The sequence below is a fragment of the Bos javanicus genome, chromosome 4, assembly GCF_032452875.1.
Source record: "Bos javanicus breed banteng chromosome 4, ARS-OSU_banteng_1.0, whole genome shotgun sequence".
NCBI lineage: Eukaryota > Metazoa > Chordata > Mammalia > Artiodactyla > Bovidae > Bos > Bos javanicus.
The window spans coordinates 104,533,326-104,556,323 of NC_083871.1; the positions used below are offsets into that span (position 1 = coordinate 104,533,326).

Genomic DNA, 22,998 nt, shown 5'->3' on the forward strand with positions numbered 1-22,998 from the left:
CTAACTCAGGACTGAGGGATGCCCTCTCTTCATTTCTGCTTTTCTGGATTTTTCAAATGTTCTACAGAACACACATTAATAACCAGAAAGGAACAGTGATGGCCAGTTCAGAGCAGAGGAGAGGCCTGGGTCCCTCCCCCTTTCTTTCACCCAAGTGGTTACAATCAGACACCCAAAGGTCAGCTGAGGCACCCCACCGAACTCTGAGATCTGTACAAACATGGCTGGCTCTCTGTCTGGGGCCTGGCTTATTCCCACCCTCCCCTCATCCTACATCCACATGGGCTGTTCTAGGATTTAATAAATTTAGACACAGATCCTGAATTCTTCATTCACAAGTTTTTCCTTCTTGGATAAACTACCTGAGCTGAAACTTAAGTGTCCTGATTTGTAGATAGTAATTAGGACAGTAGATAGGACTGTCCAAAAAATAGAAAAGAGAATGTTTATAAAATCCTTGGCACCTAATAAGCATGCAACAAATGTTAGTTATCATGGGAGGGGGGATAAATTGGGAGATTGGGATTGACATATCCACATTACTATATACAAACAAGGTAACTAATAAGAACATACTGTACAGGAAACCCCTTGGGGTTGCAGAGTTGAACCCAACTGAGTGACTGAGCACACCAGCTATTTTTATTATTGCTGTGGTGTTACTAATTATTTATGTAGCCAGTGCTCTACTTACTGAGGGAGGCACTGTGCTCAGGGTTTGATAATGAAGGACTAAAACAGTCAGAGTCCTTGCCTCAAAGAGCTGACATTCTAAGGAGGAACACATATGTTCAACCAGCTCACACGCAAATAAGTTCAATGACAGAAAAGCACAGGTTGGGAGGATATGGAGGTTCAGTTCAGGTTGGGGGATGCATTAGGGGAGGTCTCAATGAGAAAGTCACTCACTGAAGCTGAGATTTGAAGAATAAAAAGAACTTAGTCAGGGAAAGAGTGTCCCCAAAAGAGGGATGGATGTATGAGAAAGTCCTGACTAAGGTTAAAGAGACCTCGGTGCTTTTCAGGGAACGGCAGACAGACAGTCAGCTTGCTGGACTGCAGGAACAGGCTGGAGAGTGCCGTGCAACAGAAGGGCAGAAGCAGGCAGAGGCTATCTGCCTACTTGCCAAGCTTTGGGGATTTCTTGCATTTAAAATGTTTCCTTTTCCACTAGCTTCTTTCTCTTTCCTTAAACACGCATTCGACGCTCAGTCACTCAGTTGTGTCTGACTCTGTGATCCCGTGGACTGAAGCCTGCCAGGCTCTTCTGTCGTTGGAACTTTTCAGGCAAGAACACTGGAGTGGGTTGCCATTTCCTTCTCCAGGGGATCTTCCTGACCCGGGGACTGAACCCGAGTCTGGATTCTTTACCGCTGTGCCACCCGGGAAGCCCAAACCTGTGTGGGGTTCCTCGATCTTAAAAAGCCTTCCTTTGAAGCAACGGCCCTTGCAGTTCTGCTATTTCTCACCTTCCTTCCTTGCCAACACTTTTAACTGGGGGGAGAGGAGAAGCAGAGGTTATTCTCTTAGTTTACCATAGTTCACTGGTTTTTCTTTCCTTTACTCTCTCAACCTGTCCGTGTACATCCTTTTTCTGAAATTCCTCCTAAAGGTCACTAGTGAGTCTCTGGTAAAACCTAACCACGTTGCTCCTTTCATTGCATGACACCACTTGGTCTGTACAGTGAAAGGCAGCAGCACTCAGAGTGCGACCCATGGTCAGGGCTGGGGTGCCAGCTCTTACCAGTCCTTGCTAAGGTAAGTACAGAAATTGACAGTAAGTGTTTACAAACTTTTCAAGCAACCTGACAGAATGGACTTACAAAAAAAAAAAACTTACAAAACAAACAAACAAACAAACAAACAAACAGGTTTGTATACTGATAAGTTTTTTTCATTTCATACCTCTTATAATCCTTTTTTACTATATTTTACAAAAGTGTTGTTCACATTGTTCAGCAAAGGAAGGGGCACACCTCTGGAGGGTCTGAGGAGGCGGATGCAAGGCGGCCCTAACTCCACACGCCGTCAGACCACTCTTCCTGGCCTGCACTGGCAGCTCTCTTCCTCTTCGTCTTTCTGGGTGTAGGAGTTTCCCAAGGCTTCTCCTCTTTAGGATCTATACTACTGACTGATTGGTTGGCTGTGCAGCTTGCAGGATCTGAGCTCCCTGACCAGGGATTGAACCCAGGCCCCAGCAGTGAAAGTGTACTCCTAACCACTAGATAACCAGGGAGTTGCCTAGGCCCTATACTTTTAATATCTGCTCATCTGAATTCATCGCCCCTTATCTCCACCCCACCCTCATTCCTTAATACTTGAACTTGGCACTTCGGAGCACAAAGACAGGGTTCCAGGCTGGCTCTCTATGGCCTTAAGTCAGGCTGGGAGGCTCAAACTGTCACCTGGGGTTCTGGGGCTCAGGAGCAGAAGGTCATGCCCCAAAGGAGGGGATACCGACCCACGAGCCCTTCTTTTTCCCCTTGAGGTGTCCAACGAGGAGAGGAAGGACTGAGCTTCAGAGCTCTAGGAGAAGGGGCTGGGGGAGGGGAAGCAGGTCTGAGCTGTTTCTCTAAGATGGGAATGGGCTGTGCTGTGAACCCACCCTGAACACTTCCCAGTCCAGGTGCCGTTAGCCCAGGCTGGCAATAGCCAGCAGGTGCACTGGGGCTGGAGGTGTGGCCCAGAGCACGGTCAAGTAACTGGCCGAGAAGGGCCAGAACTCCTGGGTTTCTCCTGCTGGGCCAACCAAATTTTACATCTGCTAGAGTCCTCAGCACGTACACTACATGGTAGAGAAAAGGCACACTGTTCAGAATCATTCATTCACTGCTTACTGAGAGCTGACCGAGGGCTTACCTTGGATCAGCACATTCAAACTTTACAACAACCTTGTGGCGGATATTACACGCATGTTATGCATGAAAAAACAGGTCCAGAGACCGAAGGTGAACTGTACCCAGTTACAGCAGGAGAACCCGGGAAAACTGGCTGGAGTAAGGCAAGGCAGGAGGAGAGCTGCAGTCACAGGCCCCACATTAAAACAGGTGAAGCTTCCAAAGGTTTTGGTGTGGAATCGGAACTAATTTAAAAAATTTATTTGTTTATTTATTGGCCTCATGACTTGAGGGATCACAGTTCCCCAACCAGGGACTAAACCTGGGCTCTGGGCAGGGAGAGCTAACCACTGGATCACCAGGGAATTTCCAAATTAATTCCTATACAAAATGATATTATGCATTACTGAGCACTGCCCAGGTAAGCCCTCTATCTCCCTCTATTTTCCATAATGCAACTAAAGTATATGATGAAGAGATGCTACGAACCCTCATGGGGACACAGGTTGGGGGCACTTCACTGGGAGCTAAGCAGTTTCTGCCATAGTGGCAGGAAGCTCTACTCCCAGCAGCAGAGGGACAGGGTGGTGGCCACTGCCCACAGGTAGAACCTTGACTGCCTGGGATTCCAGCATGACCCTGGCTAAGCTAGGTCTTTTCTTTGATTGCAGAAGGGGGCTGCAGCTGGGCCTTGCTTTGCCTTGTAGAGAGCTCTATCATTGTCTGCTGTTAAACACCTCACATCTCATTTGAGGTATCAATGAAGCAATATTTGTATAGGCCAAATCTTAAAATAATAAAATTATTATATTTATGAAATAGGTGGCTCCCCAGGTGACATAGTGGTCAAAAATCTGCCTGCCAATGCAGGAGACACAAGGGATGCTGGTTTGATTCCTGGGTCAGGAAGATTCCCTGGAGGAGGGCATGGCAACCCACTCCAGTATTCTTGCCTGGAGAACCCCATGGACAGAAGAGCATGGTGGGCTACAGTCCATGGAGTTGCAAAGAATTGGACATGAATGAGTGACTGAGCATGTATGCATTTATGAAATAATATCTGAGTAGTTTAAATGGTTTAATAATAAATGCCCTAACAATAAAGATGTCTGTATGCTAAAGGCTCTCCAAGTCCCAGTGGATGGCTCCCTTACTTCAAGCATATGTGACACAAGAATCTGGATCATTGGCTGGGGTTTGTTAGGATGGGATTAGCCTGTAATCCAAGTAGCTGCTGTCAGACACTCTGGGATTTCAAGCTATAATTTGAATGTTATTTATTATCTTTCCATATTTTCAAGAATAAGATGATAATACAAGGTATCAGCTGTATTTTGCATTTGATTACCAACACATAAAAGGTAACACCAGTCTAAATAGTATTAGAAAAGCCCACTTTTAAAATGTTACAAACTTCCATTAAAAAAAAAAAAGCTGATTAGAGGACAATTAATCACAGTGCAAAACTCTACTACGCAAAAGAATTCATCACAGGATTTCTTAAAAAGAAGTTCCATTTCTGTATTAAAATGTTGCTTTTCAGGTGGCTAATTCTTATACAGGAAGCCCGAAAGACAGACTTTAAAGCAACATGAAACTACTGTCCATACATGATGAAGAAGAAACCCGAAATCTTTACATGCCCCGCTTCCAGAGGCAGTGGGAAAAGAAAATTCCAACCACACAGTTCGCTTTCTCATCGTCCTGTGTTGGTAACATATTTTCAGCAACATCATAGCTTTATTAGGTGGCTGGTTCCTCCTTAGCACTGTCTCTGTTCTCTGCGGAAATACCCCTTGGTGCTGCAGCCCTGTTGTTCTGAGGCTCATTGATTAAACTAATCATCCTATCACTTAGCTGAGTCTTTTCTATGAAAATATTTTTTAACCCAGCAAAAGGTTTTAATACCTTTATTTACGTATTAACTTTAAAAGGAAATTTTGAAAGGCTAATGATAACCATATCTAGACTGGCTTCTTTCTCATTTACTCAATTCCATGTTTGTTCCACATTCAGTTGCGTGTTTTATAAGAAAGAGAAGAAAGAAAGTGAAGTCGCTCAGTCATGTCCGACTCTTTTCGATGCCCACCAGGTTCCTCCATCCATGGAATTTTCTAGGCAAGAGTACTGGAGTGGGTTGCCATTTCCTTCTCCAAGGGATCTTCCTGACCCAGGGATCAAACCCAGGTCTCCCGCATTTCTGTCAGGTGCTTTACTGTCTGAGCTACCAGGGAATGTTTCATAAGCACCTTCTTAAAGAGTGAAATTGAACTCACAGCTGGTGATGCAAAGGTAAGAAATCCCTGGGACTTCCCCGGTGGTCCAATGGTTAGGACTCCACACTTCCACTGTGGGGGACATGGGTTCGATACCTGGTTGGGGAACTAAGATCCTACATGAAATGTCGTGTGGCCAGAAACAAACTAACAAACCCCAAATCCCTGCAATTTCAAGTAGTACTTTGGACGTCATCTGTGATTTTTTCATATTTTTGTAAATGAAATACTAACGTAAGAGCTCATTCCATGTCTCCACTTATATGACATGTGGGTACTTCCCTGACAGTTCAGTGGTTAAGAATGTGCCTGCCAAGGCAGGGAACATGGGTCTGCTCCCTGGTTCAGGAAGATTCCGCATGCCTCAGGGCAGTTAAGCCCATGCTCTAGAGCCCAGAAGCCACAACTACTGAGCCTGTGCTCTGGAGCCAGTGCTCTGCAACAAGAGAAACCACTGCAATGAGGAGCCCAAGTACTGCAACTAGAAGAAAGCCCACACAGCAGTGAAAACCCAGTGCAGCCAAAAATAAACAAACAGATGACGCAGGGGAAGCTCAAAGTGAACTGCAAAGGCTGTCACCATCCATCCAAGTGTGTATGCCTTAAACCTGGAAGTCCTGTGCAGGTTCTTCTCCATTACTGCCCACATGGAGCCAATTAACCAGAGTTCTACATACACAGTATCCCTGGGATCCACCGGCTTCTTTCAGTTCCCTCTTCTAGTTACACTGCAGGGTGACCCCAGGTGTGTGATCTTCCTCCCACCCCCCACAACTACCCACCCTGTCCCCTGGTGCCCCTGCCAGTCTCCACGCTGCTGTGGAGTGGAGGGGAAAGCTCTTAAAAAACACAAATCGGACTGTGTCTCCCCCCTTCTTAAAAACCTTCAAATGCTTCCTGTTCCTCTTTAGTAACAGGCCCAACCGTTGCCTGGGCTACAGTGCTTTTTCAGAGCTGACTCTAGAGGCCCCTGGGTCTCAGCTCACACCTTCCTATCCCTCTGGCCTAACCCTTGCCTTTCACGTCCTCCAGTGGGCTCAAGCCCTTATTGCCCCCGGGTCTTTGCTTGTTTGTTCACTCAAAATGCATCCCTAATCCCGCAGCCCACCCCCGTGTCTGGGGACCTGAGGCCCTTGTACCCAAGCTGGCCCTGTTTCCACGAAAGGCTAGTTACCCCTGCTGAACATTCCCACAGCACCATCGGCTTCCTCACAGCGCTGAGAGTGGTGAATAACAGAACTAGGTGTGTAGTTCTATTACTAGCTTGTAAGTTTCATGAAGGCAGGGTCTCAGTCTACCGTGTTCCTTGCTATAACCTAATATTGCATAGAAAAAAGAAAGAAACAAAGTGAAGTCTCTCAGTCGTGTCCGACTCTTTGCGACCCCATGGACTGTAGCCTACCAGGCTCCTCCGTCCATGGAATTTTCCAGGCAAGAGTACTGGAGTGGATTGCCATTTCCTTCTCCAGGGGATCTTTCCAACTCAGGGATCGAACCCGGGTATCCTGTATTGCAAGCAGATGCTTTACCATCTGAGCCACCAGGGAAGCCCCAATACTACATAGGTATATAGCAAATATTTGTTGGCTGAATAAATGAGTGAATATTTTAAAAGTTGGTTTTAATGGCCACCTTTACTGCTTACAATTCATCCCTATTTGGGGGTAAAAAAATTTTTATCTGTATTCTGAGAGCTGATTTTTTGTCAATTTTTTGAACATATTTCGCCCCCAGAATTATTTTTGGCTGTATTTAGATCTGCTTGGATGGCCTGAGACCCAGCACCTACCTAAAACATGAGCTTGAAACCAAGGATGCCATGCTCTGAATCCCTCACCCCCGCCCCCAGCTGCCACAGACCCTGCTTCCCTCCATGGCAGTGGGCACCCCCAGTGGCTCAGACGGTAAAGCATCTGCCTGCAATGTGGGAGACCTGGGTTCAATCCTTGGGTTGGGAAGATCCCCTGGAGAAGAAAATGGCAACCCACTCCAGTACTCTAGCCTGGAAAATTCCATGGAAGGAGGAGCCTGGTAGGCCCCAGTCCATGGGGTCGCAAAGAGTTGGCCACGACCGAGCGCCTTCACTGTCCCTCCATGCCCGGTGACCAGGTGCAGCTCTTCCTCTTGGGAAGGGCATTCATACCACTGCTACCGACCAGGGTTCCTGGCCTCCTTCACCAACAGAAATTGATCACGGACCACACCAGCAATTCAGGCAACACTTCATTCAGGCAACTCTGCAGCAGCTGGAGCGAGAACAAACAGCAGGTTCCCTTGCTTGCTCACCCACTGGGGGAGGTGAACTGGTTCCTTATACGATGTGAGGAGAGGACTGTGTCTAGGGGTTGGGCCAGAGGGGTGACTTCGGTGTTTTGCCCATCCCTTAGGTGGTACTGTGTGCAGAAGACATGCGCAGTACCCTGCTTTTGCTCCCAGTTCTTCAGAAGCGGCAGTTGCGTTTTTTGGTCTCTTTGGACCTTTTGTTCAGAATTTGCCCCAACAGTGCAGTATTTTGTTGCTGAGGAGCAAGCACTGCAGCACTGTAGCAAAGGGTCCCAGGTGCCAGCCTGTCCCCAGGTGATCTGAGTAGAGGGCTAAGCAAGAGTATGCTTATTTCAGCTCTAAGCTCTCACTCTGTTACTGGGTAGCTCCTCCGTCCCGCGCTATGACTACACATGTTGTGTTTCCGCTTATCTCTATCCTGGATCCAAAATAAAAAACTATCCATGGAGAAGGAAATGGCAACCCACTCTAGTATTCTTGCCTGGGAAATACCGTGGGCGGAGGAGCCTCACGGGCTGCAGTTCGTGGAGTCACAAAGGGTCAGGCACAACTGAGCGCACACACACACATGCAACCTTACTGTGGCTATAGGAGAGACAGTCTGCCTTTGATATGCAACCATTAAAACTGATCACCTAAAAAAAAAATTGGAAGCAATCATTGGTGTCACAAACAGCTAAAGTCTGGAGAAGATTTTAATAGTGCTAAGAATAAGACTTGGATATTGGTAGGTAATCTAAAAGGAACAAGCTGAATGACACTGTCAAAGTTAGTCTGGGCACCAGTCCTTCTGTCTCCTTATTACCTCGTCAAAGGATTTTCAAACCAATAAATAAAATATCAAGCTAATTTTACTCCTCTTTGGAGTTAAAAAAAAATCATCTTTTACTCCAGGCCCTTATTAGGTATTGAATTGTTCAGTACAAATTCATATTGCTTTAAGGATACTGACCAAAAAAAAATGATATTCAGATACAGACATCCTCAATGGGTACACCATATTAGATTTTCCTAATACTTTTAGGATGGGGAGGATTTTGGAAAATAAAAAGTTTATGAACAAAGATGATCTATTTCGACCATATTCATCAAATTCAAAGCTAATATATGACATACTAAGGATAATAAAGCCTAGAAGAAAGCACTGTAAAAGAATACAGCTGAATCACCCTGCACATTTTGACGCACGTTCAGTATATCCCCCTAAAAAAGGAAAGGGGAAAATACAGCTAACTCAGTTTATGATGGTCCTCAAAATTACCTAGAAAAGCTCTTCAGAGATCCTTTCTTTCCAAGAGATGATTATTAATTTAAAAGTAACATTGAAGCTGGGTCAAACAGAAAAATGTAACTATTTCATAGAAGAATGTTTTCCTAGAATGTTGTCAGTCATCATGGAATGCCTAAACTCTTCACAAAGAAGCAAAAACTATCTTGCAGACTGTGGAGTATGCAGGACTGTAGCTTTCTTCCTGAAGTGAAAAGGCTGATTCATTGCCCTCACTTTGATACCTAACAAACACTGGAGTTTCAAAGAGAACTACTTTTCATTTTAGCTTTATCAATTTTATATATAACTTTGCTCAAATTACAGACCTTCTATGTCTCTTGCTTTTTATATAAATGCAAAAGTCTACCTTTGAAAGATTAACACAAATTGTATGCGATTTTCTGCAAAAATATGTTAAAAGTATTTTAAGCTTACAGAAAAAAAAAATGACACCTTTAAAAAGATATAGCTAAAGAGATGGGACTAGTCAGACGAGAAACACTAAATGATATATTTTCAATATTTGCTTGATTAGAAATCTATAGCTTGATATAATAAAACTATCTTGAATCATAAAAAAAAGAAAAACTATCCTTAGCCACTACTGTGCCTAATATCCATCATTTCCACCTTGTCATGAGAAATAAAACATGACAATTACTGTTCTAATGAAAAATAATGACCACTCTCTCATCTTTTTGCCTTCCAATGCAACTGCTATTGAAATTTCTAAATGAATTTGTAAAGTCAAGCTTCTCAGATGCTTTCAGAGTAACTTTTGCTCTAGATCTCAAATGAATCAAACAATTTGCCCCTTTGAAGATTTTAAAATATTGTTTTTAGGCATGGGAGAGTTGCCTCATGGATGCCACGGTGACCGAGACAGACTCATAATGACAGGGACAGACCACAGCGTGGCTGGTACATGAGAGACCAGACGCATGACAGCTGAGGGTGGCTGCCCAGCTAGACTGCTGAGGGGGTCCCCATCAGTCCTAGAGAGGATGGAAATTATAGAATCGGTAATAGTACCATGTGATTTGGCAGCCACTTAATGACCGAGGTTTCATGTCCTCAAAAAGTTCTCGAAGTCTTACACCAAAGCCCCAAGGAAAGGCTGAATCTATGTGAGCCAAGATAATCAGTTGAAAAGTTGAAATTTTGGTCATCGTGGCTATTCGGTTTCGAAAAGATCCAAAAAACTCTGTCATGTGATCAAATTAAACTAAAATTTAAAAATATGAATTCAAAACATTTTGGGGATACAGACACATGTGAATTCGGGATGCTGCTTACACTTAAAAAATAACTTTTCTTGTTAAATGTCAGCCTCAAGGCATTCCTGCCAAAGTTATTAAACGTATGCCATAAAACATACATAACCCAGTTAATGCTGCTGTAGGAACCTTATCTTTGGAATTTCCTGACATGTGAGGGTTTCTCGTGTTCCATTTTAGGACTGAAGGCGTAAGTCCTTGCATTTAATTTCCTGGGGCTTTAGAGAAATGAAGAAAGAAGAGAGAAGAAGGCAAAGGAGGGAAAGGAGAGAAAAGAGGGGTAAAAAAGAGCATGAAAAAATAGGAAGAGAGAAAGAGAAGAAAAAGAAAAGGCATTTTCTCAAACCCAGAATCGGAATCCACTGGTTTGGCTCTTGCTGAGGTGGATTAATCGGCATATGAAAATAAGCTGGATACATTCTCGGCAGTGCACAGCCTGGCCGTGTAATTCTAAACCCTCATAACCTCAAAATCCTTAATCATTTCTTTCTTCAACTTGGCTTGGCTTTCCTGCCTCAGAGAGGACAGTAAGTCTGCCAAATTCAGAGTTAAGCCTTTTCTTTTCTTTTTTTTAAGCGACAGGACCACAATAAAGAGCATATTTTGTTTTTTAAGAGTAGAAAGCGAACATCTTGCCCTCATCACCTCCATTGTACAATTTCAAACAAAACTAGAACTCCAAAGCCAAAAGTTCTTTAAACACAGCTGATGCAACCATATCCAAATTGGCCAAAAAAAATTTCATCTTTGGACTGAAACAAAGTAACTTTAGCCGGTTTTAGAGAAAATGCTAGAGGACTGAAAAGAGCAGATGGTAGCTAAGAGAGAAAAGATAATGGGAATAACTGTTCACCAGGTTGATCTGTCTGCCCACAGATGACACAGTTCAAAGACTCCAATTTCCCAAAATGAACCTGCCCCTGGGAAAGAGGCCTTCTTTGGAGGAATAGCCCAGAAAGGGCACAGAAGGGCTTCTCTGGAGAAGCACGGGGACAGAAGCAGAAAAGTCACGAGAGCACCCAGGGCTCTCAGGTTGGCGCTGGTTTGGGAAAGACTTTAGAATTAGAGATGGATTCAAACTTTCTCAGCACATAAAGAAGGAAGCCTATAAATTTTTTTATCCTTCTCCTTCTGGATGCTCAGTCATGTCCGACTTTTTGTGACTCCATGGACTGTAGCTCGCCAGGCTCCTCTGTCCATGGGATTCTCCAGGCAAGAATACTGGAATGGGTTGTCATGTCCTCCTCCAGGGGATCTTCCTGACCCAGGCATCAAGTCCATGTCTCTTATGTCTCCTGCATTGGCAGGTAGATTCTTTACCACTGAGCCACCTGGGAAGCCCTCAAATTCTTTTACAGATATCACAAGTCACTAATACCACAGCTGATAAAGTTAGGACAATAAAATCCATGTATAGACTAGTCCCATTTACAGAATACTCCTATAAAAATCTTAAATAGAATATTAGACTTAATAGGTCAAAGAAGAAGAACCATATGATCATATGAAGTTTCTGAGAAGTAATTTGACAAAACCCAATCCTAATTTTTAAAACTCTTAGTTAAAAAAAAAAAGGATTACCAGGGAACACTACCTTGATAGAATGAAAATGTAAATCCAGCAGGAGTGCTTGAAAGTAGAACACCAGAAGAATTATCATTAAAGTCAGGGTGAGACAAGGCTGCCCAGTGCTATCAGCACCATTATTTCACACTGTTATGAAAGTATTAGTGCAATATAGTAAGAGAGAGAATTTGGAGGTAAAATCAAAAAGAAAAGAACTTAAAATGATAACTCTCTGCAAACAATATTATTATATACATGGAAAGTCCAAGAGAATCAACTGATAATTAGAAACAGTAAGAAATTTCTTCAAGGGCTGTTTTAAATGAGTAGTGTATAAAACTAGTTTTCTTAAATACAAAGACTATATAATGAGAAAAAAAGATTCCATTAACAATGGCAACAAAAAGATAAAATACCATATACTTAGCAAATGGATGGAATCTCAATTAAAAGCTGACATATTTACTATGTGTGAAATTTCACAGTGATACATAGAATACTTAGAAAAATACATCCAAGAATATTCAAGACATTTTTGAATAAGGAGAATAATCAGGAAACAAATAAGAGCTTTATAATTATTAAAAAGGAGACCAAATGATCACTTGTATATATATTACATGATAGAATATGTAGAATGTCCAAAAGAATCCACTGATTAATTATTAGCAACAATAAGAAATTTTTGTTAAGCTCTACTAGATGGTAAAATAGATTATGAGGTTAAAATATTTACAACTGTTCGGTCCTAGAAAAGAAATACATACCCTGATTAATTAAACAGAATACAGCCAGAAAAAAGTAACAGCTAACATTTATTAATCATTTACTATATACCAGACTCTGTTTTAACTTATGTTTACAAATATCTACTCATCCAATCTTCACAACAAAGCTATGAAGTGGTTACTATAATTATCTCCATTTTACAGATAAGTAAAATGAGGCTCAGACAAATTCAGTAGCTTGCCCAATGTCACACAGGTAGAATGTAGTGGAGTTAGTAAATTCTCTGGCTCTAGAGTCTTCTCTAATGCTATATTCTGCTCATCACAGCATTATTTGTAAACTGGAGACAACCTAAGTGTAAATCAGCAGGGAAATGGTTTAGCCACATGATGTAAAGATGGCAGTTAAAAAAGGAAGGTGAAAAGAAAAAGGTGGCAACATGGAAATATCTCAATGATATCTTCAGTAAAACATGGCTGGTATACAGCATGATTTCATTTTTGAAAGGATATAATACATATGTATGTATTTCTAGAAACTCTAGAGTAGCCAACCCTTTTTTCCCCTAGAAGAGAACATAAGAAATTACACTTTTGGCACCCGAAGAATCCTTCCTGATAGACCATGTTGAGTAGGAAACTGATATGATTGAATCTGTATTTCCAAAAGCCTCCTGTGGCTGCTGGGAAGGACAATACTGGGGTGAGGGGGCAGGTAGATACAACGTGACTAAGGTGGCAGCAGTGGAGGAGACACAGTCAGGCTTAAGAAAATGCGTTAACACTAGAACCAAAGGACTTGCTGATGAATTAGATCAGCAGTGTGCGAAAAGAAGAGAAATTATAAATGACTCCTAGGGTTTGGGGCATAAGCAAAATGAAGGGCGATACCATTTAATCAGAGAGCATCTATCTGGGGAGAAGATCATTTTAGTAGTGGCCTGGATTGAGAATTTAGGTTTAGACATATTAAGTCCAAGCTATTAGATAACCAAATGGGGACCCAAGCAGGAGATGACTATACAAACCAAAAGCTAGGAGAGGGTCAGGGCCAGAGACTTACGTTTGGGAATCATAAGCATGTAAGGAACATTTAAAAACATGAGAGTCGGGGAGACCAGTTTATGGGAGCGCATGTAGATGGAGGAGGGGAGACCTGATCCTGGGATGGGGTGTAGATGGGTTGAGGGGGGATGTCACTCAACAGGTAGATGGAGAGGAGGAGCAGCCAGTGAAGTGTGACTATCAGGAAAGCAGGAGGTCTAGAAGCCTACAGCAAACCTAGGATTTCAAGAGGGTGTGAGTCAAGCTGGTCCACAAAGGCTGCTGCTAAGCTGCTTCAGTCGTGTCCGACTCTGTGCGACCCCGTGGACGGCAGCCCACCAGGCTCCCCCGTCCCTGGGATTCTCCAGGCAAGAACACTGGAGGGGGTTGCCATTTCCTTCTCCAATGCACGAAAGTGGGAAGTGAAAGTGAAGTCGCTCAGTCGTGTCTGACTCTTTGCGACCCCATGGACTGCAGCCTACCAGGCTCCTCCATCCATGGGATTTTCCAGGCAAGAGAACTGGAGTGGGGTGCCACTGCCTTCTCCATCCGCAGAGGCTAAGTGAGGTCAATCAAGAAAAGCACAGAGAACTGACAAATTGGATTTAGCAAAGACGGAGGTCACAGGAGGACTTGGCCAACAGAAGTTCTAGGATTAGTAGCAAAAGCCCTACTGCAGGGAGTCAGGTTAAACCCAGGCGGGAAGCAGTGGTGACAGCAGGGACAGACAGCTATTTGGAGGAGTTTTTCCTCAGTAGAGGGTTTCCAGATTAGGACGTATCAAACCAATTAGCACATTACAGAAACAGACTAGAGATCAGGTTTCAGAACAGAAAAGAAATTGTCTCCAAAGCACAGATTTTACCTTTAAGCATTCACAGGGTTTATTATCTAAAGGTATTTTAATACTACCGAATATTTACCGTGTGAGCATCTACACGTATAAATGAGAAAACTGAGGCCTCGAGACATTAAGTAACTTGTTCCAAGTTAGACAGACTGTGAGAGGGCCAGGATAGGCCAGGCAGTGTGTTTCTAGAGTCCAAACCAAGAAAAAACACGAAAGCAAGAGGGAGGAGAGACTTGGAGCACCAGGCACAAGGTGGGGGTGGTAGTGGCAGAACGAGCATCAGTTAGTAGATCGCCAGTGTTAACACACGCTTTCATTTAACCCTTGGTTACTGTCCGAATTACAAGCACTCACTCACATCTACAGGGCGATCTTTTGAAGTGAATATTATGTTTTTCAGGACAAGGAACAAGCACAAGACACCCGTACATCAGTTACCACGTCTTCAGGTTTAATCAGTGAACCGTCTTAAGCTACGGATGGTCTCGACTAACTACAAGATCCGATGGTTTAATAAACGGGCTGAGAACAGACAGTGGCCGTGGGGCATAAAGTCACTGGTCACCTACCTGTGGTCAGCACTGGCTTTTGGTCTCCCGCTCCACAGTCTTCTGTTCACCGAGGGGGGCGGGGGAGAGGAGGGCAGGGGCGGGGGAGGTAGAGAGGGCAGAGGAGGCAGGTTCCTTCTGTCTTTCCGGAAGCGCGTGCCTAGGTTCCCATCCTTGTCCCCTTCTCCATCGTGTTTGAAAGTTCTCCGGGGTTTGGGCAAGGGGTTGATGAAGGGTTTTGTGGGGGGGTCCTCCAAGCCTCTGTACACACTCTCCAGGCTCTGGTCACAGGGCCTCCTGCACAAGCCTTTCCTTTCCTCGGCAGCCTCGAGGGTAGGCTCCCTGGTTTCGAGGTCCAAGCGGTGGGCTCTGAATTCTGAGCCGCCCCCACCCCCACGGTGCTCAGGAAGGGTGGGCGCCTCCTCGGCCTTGTCCGGCAGGCAGTGTGGGGAATAACACGTGCCTGGTAACTGGGGATCCAACCCGGCAGATCCATCCTTCAGAGCCTGCTCGAGTTTCTTGACCTGCTTCAGCACAGAGAGGCTATCGTTCTGAAAGCGCTGTTTGCCAAGCCTGGGCTCCCGGCCTCTGCCCAAGCTGGGAGCCGGCTCCCGGGCTGGCTGGCTCAGGTCCGGCCTCTGCTCAGCGTCCTGTGCTCTGACCTTTACTTTATCCCGCTCATCCTCTCTACTTTCCACGTCCAGCCTTGTTCCATTCTGAGCCTCGGTGACCCGAGCCCTCGAACCATCACTGCTTCTCCTCTCCGTCACACAGGACATCAGGTAACCCTCCTGGCCATCTGCCTTCCTGCCAGGGGCAGGCGTGGGCAACTCCCTTTTCCCTTCCCATTCTGATATCTTGTCCTTTATGCTGAGGGACGTGTGCCGGGCCTTGCCTTGGGCGGGAGGGCACGGGTCCTGAACACTGCCCAGCTGCCTCTTGCCGGCCCTGCTGGTTCCTTTAGCGCTGAGATCTGAAGCTGAGTCATTGATGATCATATCTGAGCTGAACATGTTCTGCTGAAAACAGTCCACTCTTGGCTCCAGCATCAGGTTATAGAGGCTCTCCAGGGGGCTTCTTCGGAAGGCCGGATCCTGATCAGTCTCTAGGAAAGGGATGGAGGACCTAAATGGCTGCCTTTGAGAGTCTTCCCCAGTCTTTGGACCGTCCACTTTGACCCTAAACAAGAAAAACAAACATCGAGTGAGGCATTCTTAGTTATTGTTCTTCACACGTTATAGCGATTTGCTAAAACTTAGGTATAAATTGTCCGGCTTCCCTTGTGGCTCAGCTGATAAAGAATCCGCCTGCGGTGCGGGAGACCTGGGTTCGATCCCTGGGTTGGGAAGATTCCCTAGAGAAGGGAAAGGCTACCCACTCCAGTATTCTGGCTTGAAGAATTCCATGGTCTGTATAGTCAGTCCATGGGGTCAAAAAGAGTCAGATATGACTGAGAGACTTTCACTTTCACATATAAATGTTAGATACCAGTTGCAAGCCACAAACATTGAAACCACCATTTAAAAAATCACTTTATGCTTTTCTCCTGGGGAGACAGCAAAACAGAATGAAAGGAGCTTTTGGACTGTGGCGTTCAATCGACTTGGGTGTAAATCCTAATTCAACCACTGACCAGCTGTGTGACCTTGGCTAAGTTGTTTAACTTCTCTAAACTTCAGTTTCTCATCTGTGAAATAGGAATAACAATAAACATACCTACCAAGGTGGCTGTAAACATTTAATAAGCTAGCTCATATTATGTATCTAGAATGGTGTGAGTGTACAATAAATGGCAGTTATCATTATTGTTAGCTTTTTCCCAATGAAAATAGAAGCTTCACGAGATAGATTATACCAAAAGAAGATCCTTTGGAATGATTATTTAAAAATTAAAACAAATGCCATAAGTCATGAAGTTTTCCCTAATTCTCGGCTTGATAAACTGTCCTGACTTGAGTGGGTAAAGCCACAGTGATTGGCTGCATTTGACTGGAACCTCCTCTAGAATGTGAACCCTACTAGACTGGTTTCTCCGGGAGGATAGGGATCATTTTGTTTTGTCTATGGCTTCAACCCTAGCACCCCTAACAACACCCGGCAGAGTAGGTGGTCACTAATTCTTGTTGTGTGAATAAGCGAGTAAACAAACAGATTCAGATTTCCTGCATGGCCTAGAACTGCATTGTCTGGTATGGTAGTCACTAGCCACATGTGGCTATTTAAACTAAAATCAAATTAAATCAAAGCTTTGGTTCCTCAGCTGCAGCAGCCACATATCAAGAACTCAGTAGCCAAGTGTGGGTAACAGTTACTATACTGGATGGAGTAGAAAACAATTTCCGTCACTGCAAAAAGGTCTCACTCAACACAAACGTATGAGGATATAGGCCTCCAAATGTGATTTTAGAAGATCAGTTAGTGCCATGAAGACGTTAAAAATTATTTAGAAAGAAAAACAGAAGCTCCAATACTTTGGCCACCTGATGTGAAGAGCCGACTCATTGGAAAAGACCCTGATGCTAGGAAAGATTGAAGGCAGGAGGAGAAGGGGGTGACAGAGGATGAGATGGCTGATGGCATCACCGACTCAATGAGCATGAGTTTGAGAAAGCTCTGGGAGATAGTGAAGGACAGAGAAACCTGGTGTCTTGCAGTCTACGGCATCGCAAAGAGTCAGACACAATTTAGTGACTGAACAACAACAATGAGAATGAGAGTATCGGTGTTTTGAAATGCAAAGCATTTCTTCCACCAGCAAAGGTCATGACTGAGCACAGTGACCTTAAATGTGCCAAGAAGAGCAAGCATGCATGGACCTACCTCATGGTGCACGTTTTCTAAACACACAGGCTCTTGGAAACTCCAGCTAAGGTTCACATGAGGGATGAGTAACTAGCAATTTCACGCATCCTGTTACTATCTAGCTTTCTAGTCCAGAGACTAATGGTTGTTTATATAAAGACTTCTTCCTGGCTTGAGATATTAACGTGTAAATTATGTTGTTCTTGGTTGCTTAGCATAAAATCAGAAACTTGTGAAATTGCAAACAGATTTTCATATGTTAAATATGGCTATCAAAGCAGATTTCCTTATTTAAATAATCAATTACCATTCATAACAGAGCGCTTACAAAAAAGAAACACTTTTTTAATAGTTCGGTCACCACTGAGGACATTAGCATAAATTCAAATTTTAGTCAGAATCAGAGTTAGAATCAGTTAGTTATTCTACTGAGAATTCAAAAGCCAGAAATTTAACTCCTTGCTCTTACTGTCTAGAGGCAAGATAAAGAGACAGGACACATAAAAACACAATTCAAGTTAGTTCACGCTTAGTGAGAACTGATGATATAATATATAATCATTAACATCATATGTACTATTAAATAACATTGACAGTAGATGAATATATGACTTTGGAGTTAAAGGGACCTGGGTTTGGATCTTGGTTTCATTTTTCTCACCTTACAATGAGAATACTGAAATTTTATTGGTGCAGAGGCCAAATTTATTTTGTTCGCTATGCTCAATACATAGCAGGTAGTCAATAAGTTAAAAGAGTGAAAGGATGCGTTAATATATGTAAAAGTACCCACAGTGTGGCGTACATTATAAGTCTTGATAGCAATAAATGGTAACTAGTGTTATTGTAATAGTTATAGTTATTGTCTAAGATTCCAAACATCTGGAGTGACTTTACAATCACTGAGGGTCCATCTAAAAACTGAAGAGGAAAAGGCTAGTCTGTTAGAAAACTACCCTGGAATTACAAAGCTCAAGCAGCATCGGGAAGGATGATGAAACCAGGGGCAGAGTGCCTTCTGCACGTTTGCTGGATCCAAGAACTTCTCTAGTTCCTGTGTCCAGGATTCTGTGGCCCTTGAAGGGGCTCTGGACTGGGGTGCACAGCTGTGAACAGCTCAGTGATCTGTGAACAGCTCAGTGACTGCCAACTCCACCGCAGAATGTGAGACAGGGTACCGGAGGAAAGGGCTCCATCTAGGGAGAAAACAACCCTGCTAATATAAGATGGGTAAAAAGGCTAAGTGGACAGGTGCAGCTGCAAAGCTTTAGGGCTCAGCAATAATTAAAACACCTGAACAAAACATATAACCAACAAGGACCTACTGTGCAAGCACAGGGAACTCTGCTCAATGTTATGTGGCAGCCTGGATGGGTGGGGGAGTTTGGAGGAGAATGGATACATGTGTATGTATGGCTGAGTCCCTTTGCTGTTCACCTGAAATTATCACAACATTGTTCACTGGTTATACCTCAATACAAACTAAAAAGCTAAAAATAAATAAATAAAATGAAGTTTTTAAAAAAGAAAAATAAACCCTGGACTGGAAGGTGTACATGGGGACAAGGCCCGAAGTGGGCCCTGGGCGTCAGCCAAGCCTCCCCTTGCCCACTGCGGTCCTGTGCCGTTGACTGAGCACAGGGCATGGAGACGGCTTACAGGGGAGGGGGCTCATCACGACGACTTAGACCAGAAAGCTTCCTTAGTTCAGGGAGGTGGGGTTCATGAGGAGGGAAGGGCAGTGGAAAAAGGAAGGAGACTGAGAATCTGGGCCAACTTCTGCAGTCATGGGGGAGAAAAGTTCTTACTTGTCAGCCAATCTGTAGCCCAGGTTTTCAGTCCGGCTGTGGCTGCCCTTGGCTGGCCTGCACAGTCATCATGTCAACACCAAGAGGAGCTCCGAGTTGCCTGGGGGAACAGGGGGCACATTTAGTGAGTGAGCATGGCAGCAAATCCAGGGCCCACACCCCAAACTATCCCTGGCGGATTCCACCCCGGAGTAGGGGGTGACAGGGTTGCACCGTATAGAATTCCTCATGCGGGGTGGGGTCAGAGGCACAGAATCCGAGGTCCACCCAGATTCAGCCCCCATGCCAACGCTTCTCATGTGTGCAAACATGTACGTGTGTGTGTGTGTCTTTTAGATAAAAGTAACCAAAAATTTTTAGAAAACATGTAACCTTAGAAAGTAAAACAAATACCAGCACAACTTGACACTCTTTCAAGGCTCTGTAAGAACCGGTGATGCGCTGCTGCTGCTGCTGCTGCTAAGTCGCTTCAGTTGTGTCCGACTCTGTGCGACCCCATAGACGGCAGCCCACCAGGCTCCCCCGTCCCTGGGATCCTCCAGGCAAGAACACTGGAGTGGGTTGCCATTTCCTTCTCCAACGCATGAAAGTGAAAAGTGAAAGTGAAGTCGCTCAGTCGTGTACGACTCTTCGCGACACCATGGACTGCAGCCAACCAGGCTCCTCCATCCATGGGATTTTCCAGGCAAGAGTACTGGAGTGGGGTGCCACTGCCTTCTCTGAGTGATGTTCTAACAGACCCCAAAGAAGAGAAGAGTTGTTACTTAATTTGAAACAAGAAATAAACCACCTGCTCAAGTGGCAATGCCTACACAGAGCTATTCTATTCTGCTGCTGCCCTGGCGTTGGGTATAAACCTACTGTCTTTGGCTTTAGAGCCCTGCGTGGAGAGACTCTTTCAGAGGCTCAGAATCCAGGAGCGGCAAATGCTCAGCCACTAGGTCATCTGTCTGGTCTATGAAAACTAGGAGATGGTCCTAGCAGGCCCAGGCTTCCCACGGAACATCTCAAACCTGCAAGATGCTAAGGACGATGTGGGTACCAAAGGAGCAGTCTCAGTGGAGAAGCAGCAGTTTTATAAAACTTCAGGGCCTGACATCCAAATGAACTGAAGTAACTGATTAAATGTACTACTTCAATAGCAAGTCCCTACAGAACTCTGGACAAATGAGCATGGCTTAGATGGACGTGGCTAGGAAGATGAGACCCGTTGGCAAATGCCAACAGGATCCGCCCTGCAATTCTTCTGTAAAGCATGAACGCAAGGGACTGGGGGTCCCACTTGATGGAGAGAAGGTGACTCCTTGACTAGAGGTTTGGAGAATACTCAGATTCTGGAGATTCACACGTCTTCTCCACTGAAAGTCAAAATTGCTCAGTCATGTCCAACTCTTTGCGACCTCATGGACTATATAGTCCATGGAATTCTCCAGGCAAGAATACTGGAGTGGGTAGCCTTTCTCTTCTCCAGGGGATCTTTCCAACTCAGGGTCTTCTGCATTGCAGGCGGATTCTTTACCAACTGAGCTATCAGGGAAGCCCTAACTGAACCTCCCAGGAATCCTGCTTCCAGCTCCATCTCACATTTCCAAGATTCCTATCCCCTCTCCCAGGATGGTTTACCTGCCAGGTGACAGGGTGGCTCCCCAAGGCCCAGCCTAGGCACCCCCTTCCCCCAAGAAATGAAAGGGCCAGGCTTTAAGACATGCATATAACTTTTAGGAATGAGGAGAGGAAGTCTAGAGGGAGAAAGAGAAAAAGAAGAATGGACATGGGCAACAAATTAAAAAGAGGGAGGTTAGGAAATGGTGAGCTGAGAAAACAGCAAGAGAAACCATGTGTTTGGGGAGGAGGACGGAGCTGGGGCCTGGTTGCGCAGGGAACCCAGCTGCCCCTTTTCCAGAGTGGCACCATGCATTTTGGGATCTGTCAGTGCTGAAAGCAAGCCTGGTTCTTGAGAGAAGCCAGGTCCCAGGGCTCCCCTCCCGTTAGAAAGGAGAGTCCTAAGAGGCCTTTGGGGGACAGGAAGAACTCAGTGCCCCTCTCATGACGCTCTGCGAAGCTTCTGGACCCTCTCCACTCTGCTGGGCAGACAGACACTGCTCTTCTGTCCTGATCCTGGCAGAGGCCCCATCGGACTCAGGATAACAGCCACTCTCCACCGCCTTCCGCGTGTTGGCACTCTGCCTCCACACAGACCAAGCCCCCTGTGAGCTAGCAACCCTTGCCGCCCACCCTCTTCTTTCAGGCTGGCACCCTCTCAGTGGTACTAGGAATAGGTGCCAGGCCCTGTGCTGGAAGCCCTGGGGATTCACAGATGAGTAAGGCACGGCATCTGTACCCGGGGAGAGAGAACCATGTCTGTGCTCGGGTCACCAACAGCCCTACAACCCCCCTTCTCCCCAAAGGGAACGGTTTCTCTGAAGTTCCCAGGAAGCCACAGCTTTTTCAAAAAGCACAAAGCCCACTGTGTCTAATGCACAGAGAACCATGGGTGAACTCTGAGGTTAAAGATCCAGAGACACACTTAAAAAACACGGGACTTAAGTGAACTTAATTCCCATCAGGCAATAATAACTTCCAGTCCGAAAACCACAGTCTCTAGAGATACAGCTGATACCCTTGTCTGAGAAGCAAGTTCAAGTGGACTTAAGGGGCTGGAACTGAGCAGGGCACGGACCCTGGAGCACACTCAGCAATCAGCTCACCATTTCTGAATTCATAGGAGAACGGAAAACGCTGCTTGAACAAAACTTTGACACTTGCCTTTTGTTTCTGATGTTTCAAGGTCATTAATTAGGTGACAAGCCTAGCCTAATTTGTTAGGTGGGAGTACTCTGTGACCTACGTTACCAAGACAAACTTCTCTATCACTTTATAGGTCTGGGATTGCAAGATGGAGCTGTTTTCCAAAGTGTGGTCCACTGAGGATCTGATCTAGTCAAACTGGGAAACTTGTCAGACCAAGTTTCCAACCAACCCAAGGTACCAAAACCAACTGTCTGGGGCCGGCCTGGAACCTGCATTTAAATATGGTGAATCAAGGAATTCCCTGGTGGTCCAGTGGTTAGGACTTGGAGCTTTCACTGCTGAGGCCCACGTTTGATCCCCGGTTGGAGGAACTATTAGTAAGATCCCACAAGCCTCCCAGCACAGCCAAAACAAACAAACAAACAACAAAACCATAAATATGGTAAATCAAAGGCCTCGGGTGATTTTTACACAATCCAAAGTTTCTTTTATTTCTTGCTAGGTAATTTGGCCTTGTGATCTAAACAGGCTGATTTGCAGGAGGTATTATGAATGCATGACCAGTAATACATTTTCTCATTCAACTGCCACAAAAATACAGAACTTCCCATTCACTAGATGAGCTTAATTAGTACCAATAAACTTAATTAGAATAAAATGTCACACGAAATTTTAAAGCTAGGTGATGGGCACGTGAAGATTCATGTGTTTTGCACATACAAACATTTCCAGAAGTTTTTAAATTGTTTTACAAGTGAAAAAGATGTATTTTTTAAAGCCAACATCTATAGCTAATTATATTTTTCAATCTAGTCCATAACTGAATCCTGTTTTTCTCCTTGCTAAAGTGAATACTGTAAAATCTGTTCTTGATTCCTGTTTCTCTTTGGGCTCAATGTCAAGTTGATTGGAGGGCTCAGGTGAAGTTAAAAGGTGATGGGAGAGTCTTCTAAGCTTT

The 22,998-nt window shown here is 44.6% G+C and overlaps 1 protein-coding gene and 1 non-coding gene across 9 annotated transcripts in view; one reads left to right on the forward strand and one right to left on the reverse strand.

Moving 5' to 3' along the window:
- Positions 1-22,998, reverse strand: part of DENND2A (DENN domain containing 2A) — a 99,678-nt gene that overhangs the window by 50,380 nt on the left and 26,300 nt on the right. For 6 of the 8 annotated variants that reach the window (XM_061414909.1, XM_061414903.1, XM_061414904.1 and 3 more), the window contains 2 exons: positions 19,290-19,389; positions 14,701-15,858 (listed from right to left, as the gene is read on the reverse strand). In XM_061414909.1, the coding sequence (XP_061270893.1) occupies positions 14,701-15,728 (1,028 nt within the window). In that variant the 5' untranslated portion in view covers positions 15,729-15,858; positions 19,290-19,389. Of the gene's footprint in view, positions 1-14,700; positions 15,859-19,289; positions 19,390-19,682; positions 21,618-22,998 lie in introns of those variants that run through there. The other 2 variants (XM_061414906.1, XM_061414910.1) reach the window with 2 other exon arrangements.
- On the forward strand, positions 5,149-5,221 carry TRNAG-UCC (transfer RNA glycine (anticodon UCC)). Its single transcript has one exon. It is a non-coding gene; the product is annotated as a tRNA-Gly (tRNA).